Here is a 19,790-nt window from a genome sequence, read left to right as displayed (position 1 = left end):
TTTTAAAAAAAAAAAAAAAACAGGTGAAAGAAATAATAAAAAATAAAATGACTTTCTTGAAAAGTGCTGCTACATTTTTTTTTTTTTTTTTTAATTGTTCTAATCAAACATTTATTTTATATTTTTTTTAACTAATTTAATATAAATAATTTTTTAAATATTTAAAAAATCATTTTAAATAAAAGTAACTTTTTCGCTCTTCAATTAAAAATGGTCTAAACCCCGCTACCAAAAGAGCCCGACATTATTTCATAGTTGGAGATGACTGTGTTGTCTATTTGACTTTACATGTCATTTGCTTTTTGAGAAATGAGTGTAAAATACTAAAATATGAAGTAATTAGCTTAGGTGACAGGGCTGCGCCAAGGGGTAGGCACCGAAGGTAGCTGCTGACCCTATTTTACAAGGCCACCTTCCTCCTCCCAAAAAGAAAAAAGAAAAGGTAATTGGCATATTTAAAACTCCAATGATTCCTAACTCAATCATGTTCTTGTCTTTCTTTTTTAAAGAAAAAAAAAATGTAAAATTAGTATACATATAGTTTACCTAATTTACAATAAACTTTGTATGATATTAAAATGTAATGAGAGTTTTCTGGGATACGTAGAAATAAGTAGAAATTACTCACTGCTGTCAAATTACGTTTAAAAAATTGATGAATTTCGTTAGTGTATTATGTCTAATCTATAATAAATTTTAGAAAACATAAATATAAAAAAAAATAAAAATTATAAATATATAAGCATTAAAGGGTAAGGTGTTGGAAGAAGAGGGTGGGTTGATGACGACCTGCGAGCCACCCTCAGCCATTAGCGTGTCATGTCGGAGCTTTGATGTGACACATTAACGAAATTCATCATTTTTTTGACATAATTTTACAGTAGGGATTGAGTAATTTGTATTTATGTATACTCAAGGGATCTCTCAAAACATTTTAATATCGCACGAAATTTATTATAAATCAGATAAATCACATGACTAATTTTACATTTTTCTCATTTTTTAACGTTGATATCATGTGCAATCTTTCTTTTTAAAAACTCAATAAGTGATTGATAGAGAGATTGGTAGCTATGTTTCTATCTAAAATAGCTAATTAAACTCTTTGTAGGTATCGTTATATTTTTCTATTTAAAGGGTGATCATGAATAAAGAAGGAATCAAAAAATTATCTTCAAACATTATATATTTGTAGAAGGTTTGGATTTCTGGCCTTTCTAATTGTGAAGTCATATTTGTTTCCTAGTCAATGTCTTAAAACCTACCCTATATATATATAGATAAAGTATATGTTAAATTTACTTTATCCCCTGAAATTTCAGAGGTTTTTCAATTCGAATTTCAATGTTTAAAAATCGGCAATGTACACTCATAATATTTAAAAAAAATTTAATTCAAACCCTCCTTTACTAATTTAATTCAAACCTTTACTAATTTTTGTCTAATTTGACGAAAATTAAAAAAAAAAAAAAAAAATTGAAGGTAATTACGTAATTTCATAGATTTTTGTTTAATTTGACAGAAATTAGTAACGAAATGTCTGAATTGAAAAAATTTTATGGGAGGGTATATTGCTAATTTTTAAACATTAGGGTTCAAATTAAAAAATTTCTAAAACTTCATAGAGTAAAGTGAATTTAATCTTATATATATATAAATTATAATTAAAAGCTTAAGCATGGACCCAGGGTCTAATTAACTAATTAAGCATCTTTAGTTTAAGTGGAAAAGACAAGTGGGGGATTACCATCGTTTCTTTTTCAACTGTTTCATTGATTAGACCTTGGGTTACATTGGTGCATGTACATTTGAACCAGTACTGTTGACAAAACAAAATTCCTTTCACATGGGAAACCTGCTTTAAATGCTGATTAACTGTTAACTACAGTAGATGCATAATATGTATGACATAAACATAAGTTGACACCTGATCTGCCTCAGACAATCAAAAAGCAGTCATGGAGTTTTATGTTTTTGTGGGTTGAAAATTTTGGGGATATTGAGGTCCCATGTTTTTTCACTCTGCTCCCCCCCACCTTGCTTTAGAGGTATGGAAAATTATATAACTAAATTATGATGTTTTTTCAAAATTTAAAAAGTTATAACTGATCCTAAATTATTTTCTTTTGTTAATTTGGGCGAAGGGTAGAATTAAAAGGGGATGCGTTGCAAGTGGTACATGCTCTTTGCGTTCGGTCATAAAGGATGGCAAAAATTTGTGTCAATATAGTCAAGTAAAATTGACGATGCCAGTATGGTGCTGAAAACTTCTCAAATGTGAGAAGGTGTCATACAACAGATAAGAGGCAAATGGTGCTACTCACATGCATGCTAGCAAAGATTGCACTATTTGTCGGTGGTCCGCATAAAGAATGCTCCTCAGTATGTTCATGATATTGTAATCGTTGAATGTTGTGTACAAGTTTCTTCTCATTAATAAATGGAATGCGGGAATGGATTTTGAAAAAAAAAAAAAAAACATTGAAAAGAGTGATTAGCAGCACCTTCAATTACTAATACTACAAGGATTAGATTTTTGGGGACTTTGATCCTTGTTCAAGTCACTGTTTGGAAAATAATTTTTCTCACAGGGAAAACCTGCTTAATGAAAGCTTTGTTAGTCTGTATGGACATGAAGGACATGTATCATTATCAGCAGCAAATCTTGGAAGCACTCATGCTATAATGGGGGGACCCAAAATTGTTTTCGTGATGTTTAAGGAAAAGCTGTCTATTAAAATATGAATCTACGTAGGCTTTTCTACTATTTCATGTAAATTAAGCCAACACATTTTTTTGCTTTGGTTTTTTGCTTTCTCCTTTCTCTTTTTGGTACGTCTCTCTGAATCTAGTCATCTTCAATATTATTCACTTCAATTTTATTTGAGAAGATTTTAATATGGTTGAACATATTTCTAATGGAGAGAAAAAAGTGAAAAAGAAAAAGAAAAAAGAGAGGGATCTATGATTCTGCCTATGTGGTGGGTAAAGGAACACCAGAGAAGAAAGGAGAAAGAAGATGAAAAGAATATCCATGACCATGTTGGCGTGTTTTGTTATAAAACTTTTCAGGAGCTTAAATATTTACATATTTAAGAAAAATGTATTGTTATACGTCATCTCAAAATTGATGTGCCTTTTAAAATTATCACAGTATTTGTGATAAATTATTATTGAATTTTGATCCGACAGTAATTTTAAAAGTCATATCAGTTTTGAGAGGATGCAAAGGGAATATGATGTTAACATTTGAGTAATTTTAGAATTTCCTCTTGTGTCACTCCAAAAATGGGGTGACTTTTAAAATTACAATTTGATCAAAATCCAATAATAATCAATTAAAAGCCTAATAGTGACTTTAAGAGCCACATGATTCTTAAAGGAGCACAAGAAAGACTTATAGCATTATTCGTAATTCGAATACCAATTATATATGTTTAAGAAGATGATTTGGTAACAGAGTTTGGCTTGGATTTAATTATAGTTGGAACTTGACTCGTTGAAATTGAGACATGTGTCTCATAACAAGACAAAAATAATACGTGTTTCAATCTCAACGAATTTAGTTCCAATTGAAACTAAACCTAAGAAGAACTCATTTGGAGGTAAAGTAGCACCCTCTATCTTGGTGTAAATAGTAGAGATCTAATATTGAAATCTCAAAACCTAATAACTTATCTTGGCAATTGATGTAATCAGACTATTTGATGAGACCCAAATTAAGACTAGGAATGTTGCAACACAAATCTCAGCGACTCCAGCCCAAGCTGACATGTAGAAACAAGTAAAGAGGGCCACACTCAAGCCCAATACCAATCCCAAGCCCGAGCTCAAGCCCAAGCATAATCTCAAGACTCATGTACTAGCTGTCTACCGACATAACAAAGAAAGAAAGAAAGAACAAAAATCCTAAGGGAACTTCCGTTTCTTAAAATTTTTGTTTACGTCTTTTGTTTTTTTGTTTTTTTCTCTCAAAATAAAAAATATTAATAAATAATCCAAACACAAAAATAATATTTACATTAATATTACATTGACCATTAACTCTTGACGATGTTATATATTATTATTATTTTTTTTTTAACATGTCTATACAAAAGAGGGGAGGGGAGATTCGAACTAGTAACCCCCGCTTCATGAGGCGTGGTCTCCAGCTGATTGAGCTACTCCTTGAAAACTATATATTAAATTTTTATTGCATAATGTTGACGTTCAATCAATTTTTATTTTAATACAAACTAATTTAAAGATTAATTAAATCTATCACATTAATATTGTGAACACTTTTATTCTTAATTCTCTTCAACCCCGTCTTAAGGGATGGAGTTGTGAGCAATTCAACTTCAGAATTGAGTATTTAAAATGTTAATCTAAAGGGAAATCCTCGAATTACAAGCTTAAGAGAGAGAGAGAGAAGAAAAAAAAAATGCATCCTTTAAATGATCAGTTTTATAAACTAATTTTGTTTTTGTTTTCAAAATCAAAAACATATTTTTTTTTTCTTCTTCAAAACTGAAAAAATTATTTAAAACCCCGTTGCAGCTGTTCTATTAAGCTAATCCCTTGCTGCTTGCTTCAATCTGCATATCATAGGTTGTATAAACAAAAATATTTTTCAAATATAGACACCACTAAGAAAATATTTATTATTTTTATATTATATCAAAATATTTTTAAAATTAAAAAGCATATATATATATATATATATATATATATATAACTTGGATTGTGAATCCCCTTTGCTTTAAGGAATAGTACAAATTCGTAACTCCTTTTTGATGTGTTTACCATAATGGCCTTCGTGACTATAACTGCATGGTTATTTTATATACTTCCTTTTATGGCTTTTGTTTTTTATTAATGAATAACATTATTTAGTAGACTATTATACTAATATTAGAATCCCTCTAGTCATTTGAAACGGAAGAGTATCATGTCCTTTATATTATAAGGGCAGTATTGTCAAAAAATATGTAAAATGACAATTATGCTTTTGTGATATAAATAACCAGATATTGTCGGGTTCATTTCTTTTTGCTTTATACTACTACTATACAAATGAGCTAATTATATAAAGCGAAAATCAATTTCTAAATCAACAAGGATTTGTAAAAAACAAAAATGAATCACTAATTTTTACTGTCATAGAAATTTTCATAAACACAGTAAATTATATTATTTTCATTAATAATCCCCTTTCAAATAGAGAAGCAATGCTAATTAGTTACAAAGAGAATTACTAATCCAAATAGTACTCTTAAACTATCTAAGTATCTCACCAACCAGCTTTGTATTGAACTTCAACACTACTCATGCAAGACCAAAGAATTATAATTATATCACAATTCCAATAGTACTATAGTTGTATAACAGTTTACAGAATAACATTTATCTATATATTTGTATCGTGAATAATGCTTGAAAAGACTTTTTTTTATCCAAAAAAAAAAAAAATGGTTGTCAAGTATTATTCTTTTATTGTATTCTCATACAAAAAAAAAAAAAAATGTACTAAAAATATGCTCAATTAATATATATATTTTTTCTTATTCATAAACCGAACTTTAATGTGGAAAATAAAAAACGAAGATTAAGGTTGAAGAAACATAAATTAAATAGGCATTTTTTTTAAAAAAGAAATAAGAAAGCTGTATAATTAAAACCCCACATATTTGACACGCTCAATTGATTATTAGTAAATATAATTAAAAAAAAATTCCTGATATGGTTCATGAATTAATTAATTAATGAGCCATATAAGATAAATTTGAATCAATGTGACACATATGGATCAATAATAATTGAAAAAAAATAAAGCTTCCTTTATTACAATTTTTTTTTAAAATTTTATTAAAAAACATTAATAAACAACCAAAAACATCAAACATTAAAATCTATTTTCACCTTAAACAAATTTTTTAAATTAAAAATATAAAATATCCTTCAAAACGCATTAACCATTCCTTCAAAATACGTTAACCAACATATTTTAAAGAACTTATTTTTTCTTTGAAAATTAAATTGGAAGAAGTGAAGGGTGCTGGGTTGGTTGAGATCCACCATCTCCGACTCCGACAGCAAGCTGTTAACGTTCGGTAATAACCGCCACCGTCTCACCTGTAGACCAAACGAGGACATTTACGTCATTCAAACTTTCGAAGACAGCAACGAATCACCGACTCCGAAATGGAAACGTCCGAAACGCAACTCGGGAATTTTTATAAAACCCTAAGGACATTTCCGTCACTTTGTTTTAAAATACTCCCACAAACCAATAAAAGCATTTCAGATTTAAAACACGAGAAACCACAAAATAAACAAAAAAACAATTTTGCGGTTTCACATATATTTCTCTCCTCCTCTCCTCTGAGGAGGTGTTCGATTCGTGATTTCGTGCACTTCCTGACTCTCTCTCTCTCTCTCTCTGAGTCTCTCTGCCATGGCGTCAGATGCGTTCTCAGACAAGAACGCTTTGTTCAGAAAACTGAAAGCAAAGTCAGAAAACAAGGTTTGTGTTTGTGTTTGTGTTTTTTTTTTTTTGGGGGGGTTTCTTTTGGTTGGATCCGAATCAGATCTGGGATGCATGAAATGGGATTTCGGGTTTTGAGTTCTTGTTTGGGTTTTGTGTTCGTGAATTCAGATGTGTTTCGATTGTAATGCAAAGAACCCTACTTGGGCGTCGGTGACTTACGGGATCTTCCTCTGCATAGACTGCTCGGCCGTGCATCGCAGCCTCGGCGTTCACATCAGCTTCGTGAGGTATGGATCTCAACTGGGTGTCTTTTTTCTTTCTATTCTCTGAGGATTGTCCTGTTTTTGGTGTTCAAAGGAGCTGATTTGGGTTTTGGGTGGGCATTTTAATTTGATTCAGCTGTGAATTAGCATACCCTTTTGTCTGTTATATGTGTAATCGTGGGTAACTATGTTTAAGAAGTTATTGGTGCTACTTTTTTTGTTTTTTTTTTTGTCTTTTTTCTGTTATCTAAGTATTCTTCCATACAATGCTAAACTTATATAAAAAGTGTTAAATCTGATTTTTTGTTAATAAATAATCGAAATTTAATTAAAGGCAGAAAGACGAAGCCCAAGTACAGTCAAGATACACCTAATCAGCAAAAGAGAAAAGATCAAGAAACTCATGAAAACTAGTAACATGAAGCCAATCATAGGAGGCTATCCAATGGTATGTGGTTTTGAGAAAAAAAGGTCTTTATTTTTATCACCATTCTCTTGCAATCATTGCTATGAATTTCTCTCCAAATACAACACATCAAGCATGATGGGATCGTCTTCCACACTACGGCTTTTTGAGAAGAACCATGCTGTTCTCTCCAACATGCAAAGAGATCCACTACCTGCTGCCTATTTTAACCCATAGAGGTCAAAGATAGAACTCCATACGGCATAAGCAATCTGGCATCGTGAGAATCTTTCTTAATGCAGCCGACCAAGCAAAGGATTATTTTCACGGGAGATCAAGACATTGTAGAATGATCTAACTAACATCATTTAACCCTCTCTTGGAAGGGGCCCCTACAAAGCTTACCTTCACCCTCCCATCTCAATCTAAAAGAGTACAGCAAATTAAAAAAATAAGGTGAAGAAATTCACCTCCCAATCGTGTGTCGCTCTTAACAAAACTAGCGTTCAATTAGTGTGAGCACTTGAAAATTCCAAATGACCGTCACTGAAGCATTCTTAAATTGAGCAATATTGAATAAATCAAGAAAAGCTACTTGAAGGGTCTGACCCTCAGACCACATGTCATGTCAACATCTAATATTGGAACCATCACCCACTTCGGACCTAGTATGACTAGAAAACTCCCCTGGCTCCTTTTGATATTTTTTTGAAGACCACCCCGTATGACCCATAAATGTCATTAAACACCACCCGCCCCATGAGTTGTCATATTTCAAATCCATTACCAACCTCTATTATGCCTCACATAGGGCATCACCACTCTCCCAAGAGGGCACAATTGAAAAGAAAGTTTCTGACCCCAACCCCTCTCAGAAATCAGAGAACAGATCTTGGACCAGTTGTGAAATTTGAACTCTCACCAATGCCACCCTGCAAAAAGAGACACAATGCAAGTAGGCATATTAGATAAAGTGCTTTTAATCAAGCTAACCTTCCCACCCTTTTACAAATAAGACATTCTTTTCCATCCAGCCAAACGACACTCTTTCTTCTTAATAATACTATCCTAAATAGATTTGGCCTTAAATGAAGCACATAGTGGAAGACTTAGGTACTTCATAGGCAAAGAGAGGCACTGCAACCCAGAATACTAGCTAGGCCATGAACATTATAGACATTACCAATGGGGACCCATTCTGATTTGGCTAGGTTATTCTTAAACCAAAGACAAATTCGAAGCATAACAATAAGCATTGCAACTAATGAATGTGATATATGGGTTTTCCCCTCAGAAAATCAAGGTGTTGTCCCACAAATAAAATGTGGGAGATGTTGGGCGCACCAAGATTCCTAGACCCCACATATAAGCCTAATAAAAGACCCTCATTCACTATAGCAGAAATCATTTTACAGAAAGACTCCACGGCGATAACAAACTGCAAGGGAGACAAAGGGTCTCCTTATCTCAAGCCACGAGAACTACCAAAAAAATTAGTTGGAGTGCCATTCACCAAAACAGAAAAGTTAATCATAGAAATACAATGCACTATCCAATTATGCCATTTCCCCCTAAAACTGCACCTTCTTATAGCATATACAACAAAAAATTCCAATTGATATAATCATAAGCCTTTTCAATCGAACTTACAAAGTACATCTGGCTCACCAGATTGATCCTGCTATTAAGGCATTTGTTGGCTATGAGAATGGAGTCTAGAATCTGCCTACCCTTGATGAAAGCATTCAGATCAAATGTCTCAATCAAGTCCCTTGACTCAGGCTCAAAGACTGGAAAGGGTAGTCACTGTTGTTTTGTTTACAGGGAATATTTCTGAGGCTTGGAGTTAATTTTCTCTACTACAATTTTCAACTTACTGGCTAAAACATATGGCAACAATTTTGTAAACTCCACCCACTAAACTAATAGGTCTAAAGTCAGTAATGTCAACAATCACAAGTTGCTTCGGAATAAGATTAATGAAAGCAGCATTAATACTTTTTTCAAACTTGCCACTGGCGTGAAAATTCTTTAAGAACATCCCAATAAGCATGGAAGAATGCCATAGTAAAATTGTCAGGGCCCCAAGGACTTGCCACTATTTAAGGCTTTAGCCATCTCAAAGACCTCATCTTCCTCGAAAGCTCTCTCCAACTAGATGGCCTCATCCTCATTAATGGAATCAAAAGCGAGGCCATTCAAACTAGGCTGCCAACTGAACTATTACTTAAATTGACTATCATAGAACTGCACAGTGTGTTTTTTGATTCGAGTATGATCTGAAGAGATTGTACTATGAACCAACAAAGATTCAATGGTGTTCCTTCTATTTGAGTTGGCCACTCAATGGAAGGACTTTGTGCAATTATCACCCTCTCTTAACTACAACGCTCTCAATTTTTGCCTTCAGCTCACCTCGAGCAATATAGTAGTCCTCTCCAAATCATTAATAGCTATATCCTTCCTCACTTTCTCCTCTTCACTTAAAGCTCTATCTTCTTCCAATCCCTCAAGAGTCTATAAATCATCCAAAGGAAGCTCTTTCTTTCTATCTACATTGCCAAACACCTGATTTCTCGCTCTTTAAGTCAACTTTCAATGCCTTAAGTTTGCAAAGCCAAAATGAAACTCGGAGAATCCTGAAAGTAATAAGAAGTCCACCACTGTTTCACCTTATCCACAAACCCCTCTGATTTAACCACATATTTTTGAACTTAAAATGCCTTCTACCTCTGTGAAAGCCTCGACAACAAAAAAAAGGATAGGGAAATGATCCGAGCATAGTCTAGGCAACCTCTTCTGGGAAAACTTAAGAAACTAGGCTTCCCTATCAGGAGAAACAAGAAATTTATCAATTCTTGACTAAGAGATGACCGCATAAATGAATCTCCTTCAAGAGGAATATCCTTGAGTCCTGGATAAAAAATGAAGTTTGAGAACTCCACCATAGGTGGACAGGGCAGGCCTCACCTGATCTCTCACTAGGAAAGTGATTGATATTGAAATCCATCCAGTCCCCAGCAAACCAACCGAGTTCTTCCCATAAGAACCATCTATCACAATCGGAATTAGTGCCATAAACACCCACAAAAACCCATGTAAAATGATCTTCAGCATTCCTAAACGAACAGGCAATAGTGAACTTCCCCAGTGTACTCTCTGATTTTTTCTACCACCCTCCTATCCCACATGAGCAAAATACCACCATAACACCAATCCTCATGATGATAACCCCACAAGCTATGCACAATGCTACAAGACATATGCTAAGGTTTAGTTTCCTAAAGACAAATAACGTCTGACTTCCATTCTCTTTACAACTTTCTCTAAGGTGTTTTTTCCCTTCATCTAATGCTTTTACATTCCAAGACAACAATTTAGGCTTCATAAAGAACCGAGACCCTTCCCATTAAAACTTTGCTTCTGCTAGAGCTGTCTCCTTTAGAATCATAATTGATGGAGCTTGACAATCTTTTTAGTTATCTTTTCCCTCTGTTGGCTGGTTTGAAATTGGAAGCCCAATCCTCTTGGTAATGACTCGCTTCAATGGCAATTAACGAAGCCATGAGTTTCCCTTCAAACCCTTCATATGAGAATCTCACAGCCTATGTAGAACAAGAGCGAGCTCTTTATTCATAGTAAAGGTAGGTAATTATATTTACAATTTCTGGTGCTGTTTTATATGCTTCCTTAATGTGCTTAATGCATCTGGCCATTGGTTGCATTTTATGTTATCTTTCCAAATTTCCACTTCTGTAAATAGCTTGCTTTTGTTTTACAAGGAGAAAGCCTTTCTGATTGAAATTGACTAGCCAACATATTTTGCCTCTATGTTGCAAATTGGGTTCGATTATGGTTCGTATTCCTAGGTAATGAAAAACAGAATATTTATGTGCACTTCATGTTTCAACTCAGAGGATATGCCAACTGTACTCTTGGGAATGCCTTCCTCTAGCTAGAAAACAAGGGTTTCAATTACTTGGTGGTTCTAGTACATCTTCGATGTCTAATTGCAGACCATTTCTAGCTCAGAGTGGTCAGTTTTGGTCTTGCAAATCCATGAGTGGTATGGAATGTATGTCAGAGTTGTGAAGCTCATTACTTGGGGATAATCTTTCTTATTCAACCTTTTTTATTTTTTTATGTGGCATCCTTTTCTTTAGAAATTTATTATTTTGTTGCATATAATAAAATTATGTGTTCTATCATGTAGGTCTACAAACTTAGACTCGTGGACTCCTGAGCAGCTGAAAATGATGAGCTTTGGGGGAAACAACCGTGCACAGGTTTTCTTTAAGCAGCATGGATGGACTGATGGAGGCAAAATTGAGGCTAAGTATACATCAAGAGCTGCTGATTTATATAGGCAAATACTTTCAAAAGAAGTTGCTAAAAGCATGGCAGAAGAGGTAGGTTTGCCGTCATCACCCGTTTCTTCTCAGACAGCACAAGCAGCTCACGAACTTCCTGATGTCATGATAAGTGAAGCTCCAAAAGAAAACTCTGTAGGAAGGCAAGTGCCTGATACCTCTGCTGCACCTAAAGTTCCTCACACAGTTGTGACCACTGCTGTCAAGAAGCCTCTTGGTGCAAAAAAAACTGGGAAGACTGGTGGGGGCCTTGGTGCTAGAAAGCTTACTACAAAGGTTGATTATTTATTGCCTTCTCTTTGTGAGCAAATTGTTTACCAGCAGATGTTTTGTGGTTTAATGTCTGTCACTTGATTATCCTACACTGATTAAAATGCCTTTCTCTTTACGAAATAATCTTTTCCAAATGTAGCCAAGTGAAAATCTCTATGATCAGAAGCCTGAGGAACCAGTTATTCCTGTTTCCTCCACAAATAGCATTCCGGCAGCTGGCTCATCTTTTGCATCGCGCTTTGAATATGTAGACAATGTTCAATCAGCCGAGAATAGCTCTAGTGGCCCACAAATGATTAGCCACGTAGCTCCACCAAAGTCAACCAGTTTTTTTGCAGACTTCGGAATGGACAGCAGTTTTTCGAAGAAAGCTGGCTTGAATTCCTCAAAGGTGCGAGTATACTTTATGACCTACAACATAGGCATGCTATATCTTATACTTTGGTTTATGATTAATGTGACCTATAATATGCACAATGCTCAGCTGCTTGATATAATCCAAGTGTAAAATTCTAAGAACTAAGGAAAAGGTGGGTTGCTCAGGAAAAAAATAAAATAAGAAAGGGGGTTATAGGCCCAGTTTATACTGGTTTATGATGCAAAGATTCAGACAATGGCAAGGTTTAGGCTCAAAAAACTATTCCAACATGGAAATTATTCAACAGATATAGCAAGACTATGGCAGTATGCTTTAGCGCACACATGGAAATACATGCACAAACACACACACATCTGTGTTATATGTTTCTGACTGTTCCACCAAAATTACATTACATTTGATTTTTTCTGTTCCTAACTGTGGCTCAATTTTACTATATTTGCCTATAAATCCTTAGAATTTTCTTTTTCCCACAAGTTTTACTCCATTACTGAATTAGGAGAAACCGGTAATTTAATGTATTCAGAACCAGTCTAATGCTTGTAAGCTGTGTCTTAAACTAAAATTTATATTATAGAAATCTCCAGTTATTGTTGGGGCATGTGTCCAATGTCTGTTTTTTCCGGTGTCAGTTCAACATGCTAATGAGAGAGTCTAGTTGCTTGGTAGCTGAGTTGGGTGGTTATATAGGATGTATCACTCGAAGGATGAAAGATTTAGTGTAAGACTAAATAAAGCTCAGTCCAGCAATAAGGCATATCAAGTTTTTAATATTCCCTGCTTTTGCTTGCACTACTTTACTCATATCTCACACAAAATATAGTGTTAAAGAATCTTTTACGATGAATATATTGAAGTAGGTTTTTCATTTGCTTTATTGGTGTTGCAACTGTACAACATCACAAACTTCATTTTATTTAGAAAAGCAAACTGCATGTTTGTAGTCTTTGAGAGGTTCTTTGGCATGTTTTAGTTTTTCATTGGTGGCATGGCAAAAAGTTTTGAATTTTGGAAATCTGCAAACCATTTTTAAGGTGATTTTCTAATTTTATTTTGTATGGTAGATATAAGGAAGCAATAGAATAAAACTTTTGTGTTGTTATTTAGTATCTTTGGATAAAGGGTTGTTTTTGGCAGCTATAATTATTATAAGCTCAGCAGCTATTATTAGTCTAAGGCCAGTTGTAGTTCCCTCCTTGGTCTACAGCATGTTGCCTCTTGCAATTGTCATTCTTTTGAGATCATATTGAAGATGGGGTTTCTGTTTCAAAAACTAAAGGGAAGAGGGAGCTCAAAAATTTAGAATGCTCTATTAATTTTCATGCTAGAGGCAGTGGCTCTAGTCGGGGTTTAGGTAGGACTATTGTGCGGGTCTAGGGTTTCTTTGGGTTTGAGGTTTCTCATTTGGGGGAATTTTGTGGGCTTGCTTTGGTTTTCCTTGTATATACTTTCTGTGTACTTAGGAGCGCCTTATGCTTTTATTTTATTTATAGATTTTTGGTACTTATTAAAAAAAAAAAAAAAAAATTGTGACTCTACAATTGAGGGATATTTTTTATGGGGTGGTATTGGGAATGAGTTTAAATTTCATTTAGTGAATTGGTCCGACAATTTGTACTCCAATGAAATTTGGTGGTTTGGGGGTTAGAAATCTGGTTCAGTTTAATGGAGCTGGAGCTCTTATGGGAGAATGGTTGTAGCGGTATGCTATGAAGAGATGCTTTATGAAGATTGGTGATAGAGATTTAGTATGAGAGCCTAAGGGGCTCTAAGGAGGTAATTTAGACATTTAGAGTAGGAGTTAAGAAAGTTATAAGAAGTGGGTAAGAAATGATTTCAAAATTTGTTAAATATGAAGTAATGGTTCAAAGGTCAATTTGTTGCATGATGTGTGGTGTGGGGATACACCATTGAAGATATTTTATCCAAACTTGTTCAGTACTGCATGTAGCAAGGATGTGTGGGTGGTGGATAATATGTAATTTCGATAGGGGAATATTCATTGAAATTCTACTTTTACTAGACTCCTACAAAATTGGGAGAAGGATGTGGTCTTCTCATTTTTTGAAATGTTGCATTCTTTCAGGAGAAATGCTGCACTTTCCCAAAGTTTTTCTCCAAAATTTGCTTCCCAAATGATGTGGCACAATCCAATGTAATCTATTATTTTGGGAAATGTGTCACCATTTCACGGGATTGTGACACATCATTTGAGGAGCAAATTTTGGAGGAAATTTTGGAAAGTGTAGCATTCCTCTTCTTTTAGAGTAAGACAAGAAGATGTTAATTGAATATGTTGGAGTCCTTCCAAAAGAAGCAGGTTTGAAGTAAAGTCGTATTATCAAGTGTTAACAAGTCCTAATGGATCCCCTTTTCCTTGGAAGAGTATCGGGAGAGTTAAGGATCTTTTGAGGGTGGCCTTTTTTGTGTGATCGGCAGTTTTAGGGAAAACTTTGACGCTGGATAATTTGAGAAACATGAATGTTGTAGTAGTGGAGTGGTGTTACATGTGCAAGAAGAGTGGGGAGTCCATTAATCACCTTCTCATTCATTGTGAAGTAGCAAGAGAGTTATGAAGCTCTATCTTTAATCTGTTTGGTGTTGATTGGGTTATGCCTAGAAGGGCGAGAAATTTGTTGGTGTGTTGGTTCAGGTAGGGTGTGGTAATATTATGGAAGTATAGAGGTTGGCTTCGTTATGTTTAATGTGGTGCATTTGGAGAGAGCGGAATGCAAGATGTTGAGACGTTTATAGAGCTGCAAAGGATTATGTTCAACACGTTATATACTTGGATATCCGCACATCATAACTTACTTAATTCTAGCTTTGCAGATATTTTGAAGTTGTGTTCATCTGTTCCTCCTGATTTGAGGTTTCTCATGTATACTTTGTGTGCTAGGATTGTGTCTTTATGCTCTTTTTTAATGAGATTGAATTACTTATCAAAAAATATAACATGTTTTTTTGTTCAGTTCACTGTTTTAGACTGTTTCTCTGATTGATGCTCTGCTTTCCTCATTTATTTATTATCCTTTTTTTTTTTTTATTTTTTTTTTATATATATATATATATATATATATATATATATATTTTAATTACAATGCTATTGTTATCAGATTGAGGAAACGGATGAAGCAAGGAAGAAGTTCACAAATGCAAAATCTATTTCATCAGCCCAATTCTTTGGGGATCAGAACAAAGCTACTGATGTAGAAGCTCATGCATCTCTGCAGAAGTTTTCAGTATGTGTCCTTAGCATGACATACTGAAAAATTATCTACTAAATAGAGTTTCAAGAGAGTTATTTTCAGATTTTTTGAATGTTTAAGCTTATTTTGGACAATAACCTATATAGTCTGTTCCTGTTTCCTTATTGCTTTACCTGATGTTGGCCAAAGGAGAGAAAAATAATAATAATAAAGAGACATTTTTCTCAACCTCAAATCTAACTTTTCATGGTTTATGCGAGGGATTTCTCGCTTTATAACACGACTTGGAAATGATAATTTAGTGATGAAAAAAAAAAAAAAAAAAAAAAAAAAAGAGAAGAAAAGGCTGCCTTATCATTTTAACCTTGCTTTGGTGAGTCACCTCCACTTAAATTTCCTGTGTGCTGTTATTGAACTACTACATGAAACCTTTTTTCCCATTCAATTGCGATCAGATAAATAGGAATTCTTAATTCTATTCACTATGTTCTTGTTATTTCCAGGGTTCAACCGCCATCTCTAGTGCTGATCTTTTTGGGGACAATGGAGATCATTCATCTGTCGATCTTACTAGTGACATCTTCAACCGACTCTCTTTCCAGGTAGGCCTTGCAACTTCATTGCATTTCACAGTTCACTTGCATTATTCTTGATCAGATTGACAGATTGCAATCTATGCATGAGATATTGAATAATATTTCTTTTGTCCTTTCAAATATTAGTTTTATCCCCCAGGCTTTATTTCCCTTCCCCCCAAATTCAGATTGCTGCATTACATTTGGGTTGACACTGGGTGGCTCTCTTTTCTTTCTCCTCTTTACAGGCACAGCAGGATATTTCCAACCTTAAAAGCATTGCGGGAGAGACTGGGAAGAAACTCAGTTCATTGGCATCCACTTTAATGACAGATCTTCAGGACAGAATTCTATGATATAAATATTTTTCTGTCTGAAAACCAAAAAAAAAGAAAAAGTGAGGGGTTTGTCAGTGTACCAGCCAAAATCTGTAGTGAATATATACTTCATTATAAATTCTTTCAGGAGACAAAATAAGATTTTTAAAAACTTTCCAGGCCTCTAACAGGCTGGTGTTCTTATTTTGTTGGAACCCGTGTCTCAAGATTGATTATATGTGTCTTAGTTACTTTTGTTTTCTGATCTTATAAAATATGTAGAACCTCAGTTAAACTTTCTTGTTATGAATCAAGCAATTTATTAAACCACTTGTTTGTTGATGTTGACTTTGATTATTTTGGCAATGAGGCTTGAGAATAGAATTTCGTTTGTTTACATTACTTCATATGCCTCTGGATAAAGGTGGTTGTGCAGCCACTCTTTTCCTCCGTTGAGGGTGGCTAGACGTCACTTTTTTCTTTCTATTTTTTTTTTTTTTTTAATTTGTAAGAAGTCAGCTTTAAATATGTTTGTGTTCTTTCAATATATATATATATATAGCCAATGCATGGTAGGCAACAATGTTCCTTTTCAATCGATCAACCTTTCCTATAATGGATGATCGTAACAGTATGTTCAAACAACTAAATAAATGTATAGCTTGAATTTCCTCAAATTAGGAGTAAAAAAATAACATTAAGATAATCGATTATCATTTAATGCTTGATACTTGAGATCATCTTGAGCTAATTCATTCGTGTGACCCATTTCTCCTTCCCCCCATTTCATTCGGACAACAAAGAGAGAGGAAGAGGATGAGTTAGATGAGGAGAAAGGTAAATATTTTCTCTCCCTAAGCTTTTGGATTATGTTGTTTGGTAAGGTTTAAAGTTTTTGCGAGTGTTGTGCTTGTTATATTGGTTGGGTTGTGTTATGGAGGTTGAAAAAGGTGAAGGAGGAGAGGTAGGTGATATGTTCGAGTTGAAAAAGGGAGATAATTTGATGTTGTGAAAGTTGTTTATTTCGTGGGTTTGGTTATCTAAAGATGATGGGTTTTAGTTTGTTGGTGGAGTTTGTAAAAAGGATAACAAGAAAATGGGAAAGAAGGTTTGATTGGAAGAAAATCTTGGATAGTAAGATCCTTTCTATAATACCAATCTTATTTTATTCTCCCATATGAAGAAAAGTCCAAATTTGACTATATACAATTCTATTTCAGAATGACATGTTCCTAATTTAAAATGTTGTTTTCTCACATTCATTTCAAGAAATATATAAATTTTTTCAACATAAATGAAGGTTCACATCATTCACTATCTGCAGAGTGTTGTTTACTTTTCGAGCAATTGACTCATTTTTCTACCTGTAAAATATTATTTTATTGAGAATGCCGACTAGAGGACCACAAGAAACTAGTTGTGGTACTTAATGGTATTTTGAATGTACATATTTTGGCCTAACATGCAATAAATTATCACCTTATTTATCAACATCTTTCAATATAGAATTTTGCATCTTTATGTAATTTTTTTCTTTTCTAAGAAGAGAAGGTGAAATTCTCATAATATTCACCTTGCCAATCATTTTCCTCCCTTGTCACATCCTTTCAAAAGTACTTTTTTCCCACTTCTTATTATCATCTCTTATTATACTTCACACCATAGTCATATTATTTTGATATAACATGAGCTAATAGTTCTTGAATTTTATTATTATTATTATTATTTTAACAAGGGCAGTTCCAAGGGCTATTAACCAATGTCATGCAAGTATAGTGTGATTGTGATGCGAAGAATAATATTTCTCTATAATGAGTGGTGTGCGATATTGAGTCTGTATTTTATCATCCAACCACTTGGGCTCAATGTCTCTATCCATCTATTCATTGAGGGTCACTTTGGTTTAGGGGTTTCAAAATATGCTGTTTGAAAAAAATAAAGATTTGAAAAGCTAATTAATAAAAATATGATTTTTAAAAACTTAGTGTTTGGTAAAATTGCGATTTGGCCTTTAATATCACGTGTTTTTAAAACGCATTCCCTTACATGCAATTTGTAAACACAATTTTTTTTAAAAGTTTTTAAATTGCAATTTTTTTTTTTTTTTTTTTCAAATCACTCCAAAAATGGTTTTTTTTTTTTTTTTTTTTCTCGTAATTTTGTTTAAATGATATATGGGTCGGAGGCCTTTGACAAATAAGAAATGCCACTCTCTTCAACATTAGATAAAATTATTGAGAAGAAAATTATGCCCTCTTTAAATTCAGATAACATTAAAGGTTCATTTAGATTTAAAAGACTTTAAAAACTATAATTTAAAAATAATAATTTAAAAACGTAATTTTTAAAAACATAATACTAGGTTATAGATGTTATAGATTATGGTAGGAAATAGACACCCAAATCAAGCCGCAACAAGCCTATTGTTTGGCTTTGTATGAAGTGGTCGTAAGTATGAACTCAATTTTTTTTAGGGTAAAGTTTACTTAACCCCCTCAAACTACCACCCCAATAACAATCTACCCCTCAAACTATCAATTGCGATAATTTACTTCACAAACTACCAGAACAATGACAATGTACAACCCAATACTAGCAAAGTGACGAAATTACCCCTACATAATTTTCAACAAGACAAAAATACCCTTAAAATTTTGAAAAAAAAAAAAATTTAATATTTTTGTTTTTATTTTAGTAAGGATAATTTCATCATTTTGTTAAAAGTAGGGGTGCATTGTCATTGTTTTAGTAGTTTATGGGGTAGATTGTCACAATTGATAGTTTGGGGTGTAGATTGTTATTAGGGTAGTAGTTTGAGAGAGTTAAGTGAACTTTACCCCATTTTTATTATTTTTTTATTTTCTATATTTACCTAACAAATACTTTTATGAAAGGAACACAAGTCAGGTCATAGGAGATTGAAATAAAGATTTTTAATTTTTCACTTTTACTGTTTGGTCACAACTCATAGAGTATGTTGTCTTGACTTTCTTTTTTTAAATTTTACATATCTTTAGGAATTTCAAAATTGTAAAAATATTTGACTGTTTAAAAGTCGGATAACTTTGTTTAAGTTTTTCCTGATGTAATCCGTGAGCATTTTTTTTTTTTCCCTGGTCAATGTGGGAGACGGAGAAAATAGTAATGTTATGAACCTCTTTTTATCCTTCTAAAGCTGATATGACTTTTAAAATTACTATTAAATTTTAGATGAATCATACTTGAATTTTGATCCAATGGTGATTTTAAAAGTCATATCAATTTTAGGAGAATAAAAAAGAGGATAAAAAAATGATCCGTACCATTACCTGGAAGAAAAAGGGGAGTTACATATGTGAGTCTCTTCTACAATTAATCATAACCAAAGAAATAAAAGGACAAGAGTCCATAAAAATACTTCCAAGACCAATTGTTTAAAGGAAAATGTCTATGATTTCGTCTTCACGTTTGTCATTCTCTAAAATGAAGAGAAATTGACGTTCCCAGTCTCTCTCTCTCTCTCTCTCTCTCTCTCTCTCTATCTCTC

The 19,790-nt window shown here is 33.5% G+C and overlaps 1 protein-coding gene across 1 annotated transcript; it reads left to right on the top strand.

Annotated features, from left to right (window-relative positions):
- Positions 1–6,315: 6,315 nt before the first annotated feature.
- Positions 6,316–16,606, top strand: LOC132176206 (probable ADP-ribosylation factor GTPase-activating protein AGD8). Its single transcript, XM_059588343.1, has 7 exons — positions 6,316–6,508; positions 6,641–6,759; positions 11,355–11,787; positions 11,924–12,175; positions 15,280–15,405; positions 15,876–15,974; positions 16,196–16,606. The coding sequence occupies exons 1-7, from the start codon at positions 6,440–6,442 to the stop codon at positions 16,301–16,303; spliced, it is 1,206 nt and encodes a 401-aa protein (XP_059444326.1). The 5' UTR covers positions 6,316–6,439; the 3' UTR covers positions 16,304–16,606.
- Positions 16,607–19,790: the final 3,184 nt, after the last annotated feature.

Source organism: Corylus avellana, chromosome ca3 (genome assembly GCF_901000735.1).
Source record: "Corylus avellana chromosome ca3, CavTom2PMs-1.0".
Taxonomy (NCBI): domain Eukaryota; kingdom Viridiplantae; phylum Streptophyta; class Magnoliopsida; order Fagales; family Betulaceae; genus Corylus; species Corylus avellana.
The sequence above is the reverse complement of the archived record's forward strand: the minus strand, read 5'-3'. Positions and strand labels throughout refer to the sequence as shown.

Bases quoted from the DNA above. Each gene is read 5' to 3' on its own strand.
- LOC132176206 (XM_059588343.1), top strand. From the start codon at position 6,440: ATGGCGTCAGATGCGTTCTCAGACAAGAACGCTTTGTTCAGAAAACTG. The intron at 11,788-11,923 runs GTTGATTATTTA...TTCCAAATGTAG, and splicing joins CTAGAAAGCTTACTACAAAG to CCAAGTGAAAATCTCTATGA. The intron at 15,406-15,875 runs GTATGTGTCCTT...TGTTATTTCCAG, and splicing joins CATCTCTGCAGAAGTTTTCA to GGTTCAACCGCCATCTCTAG.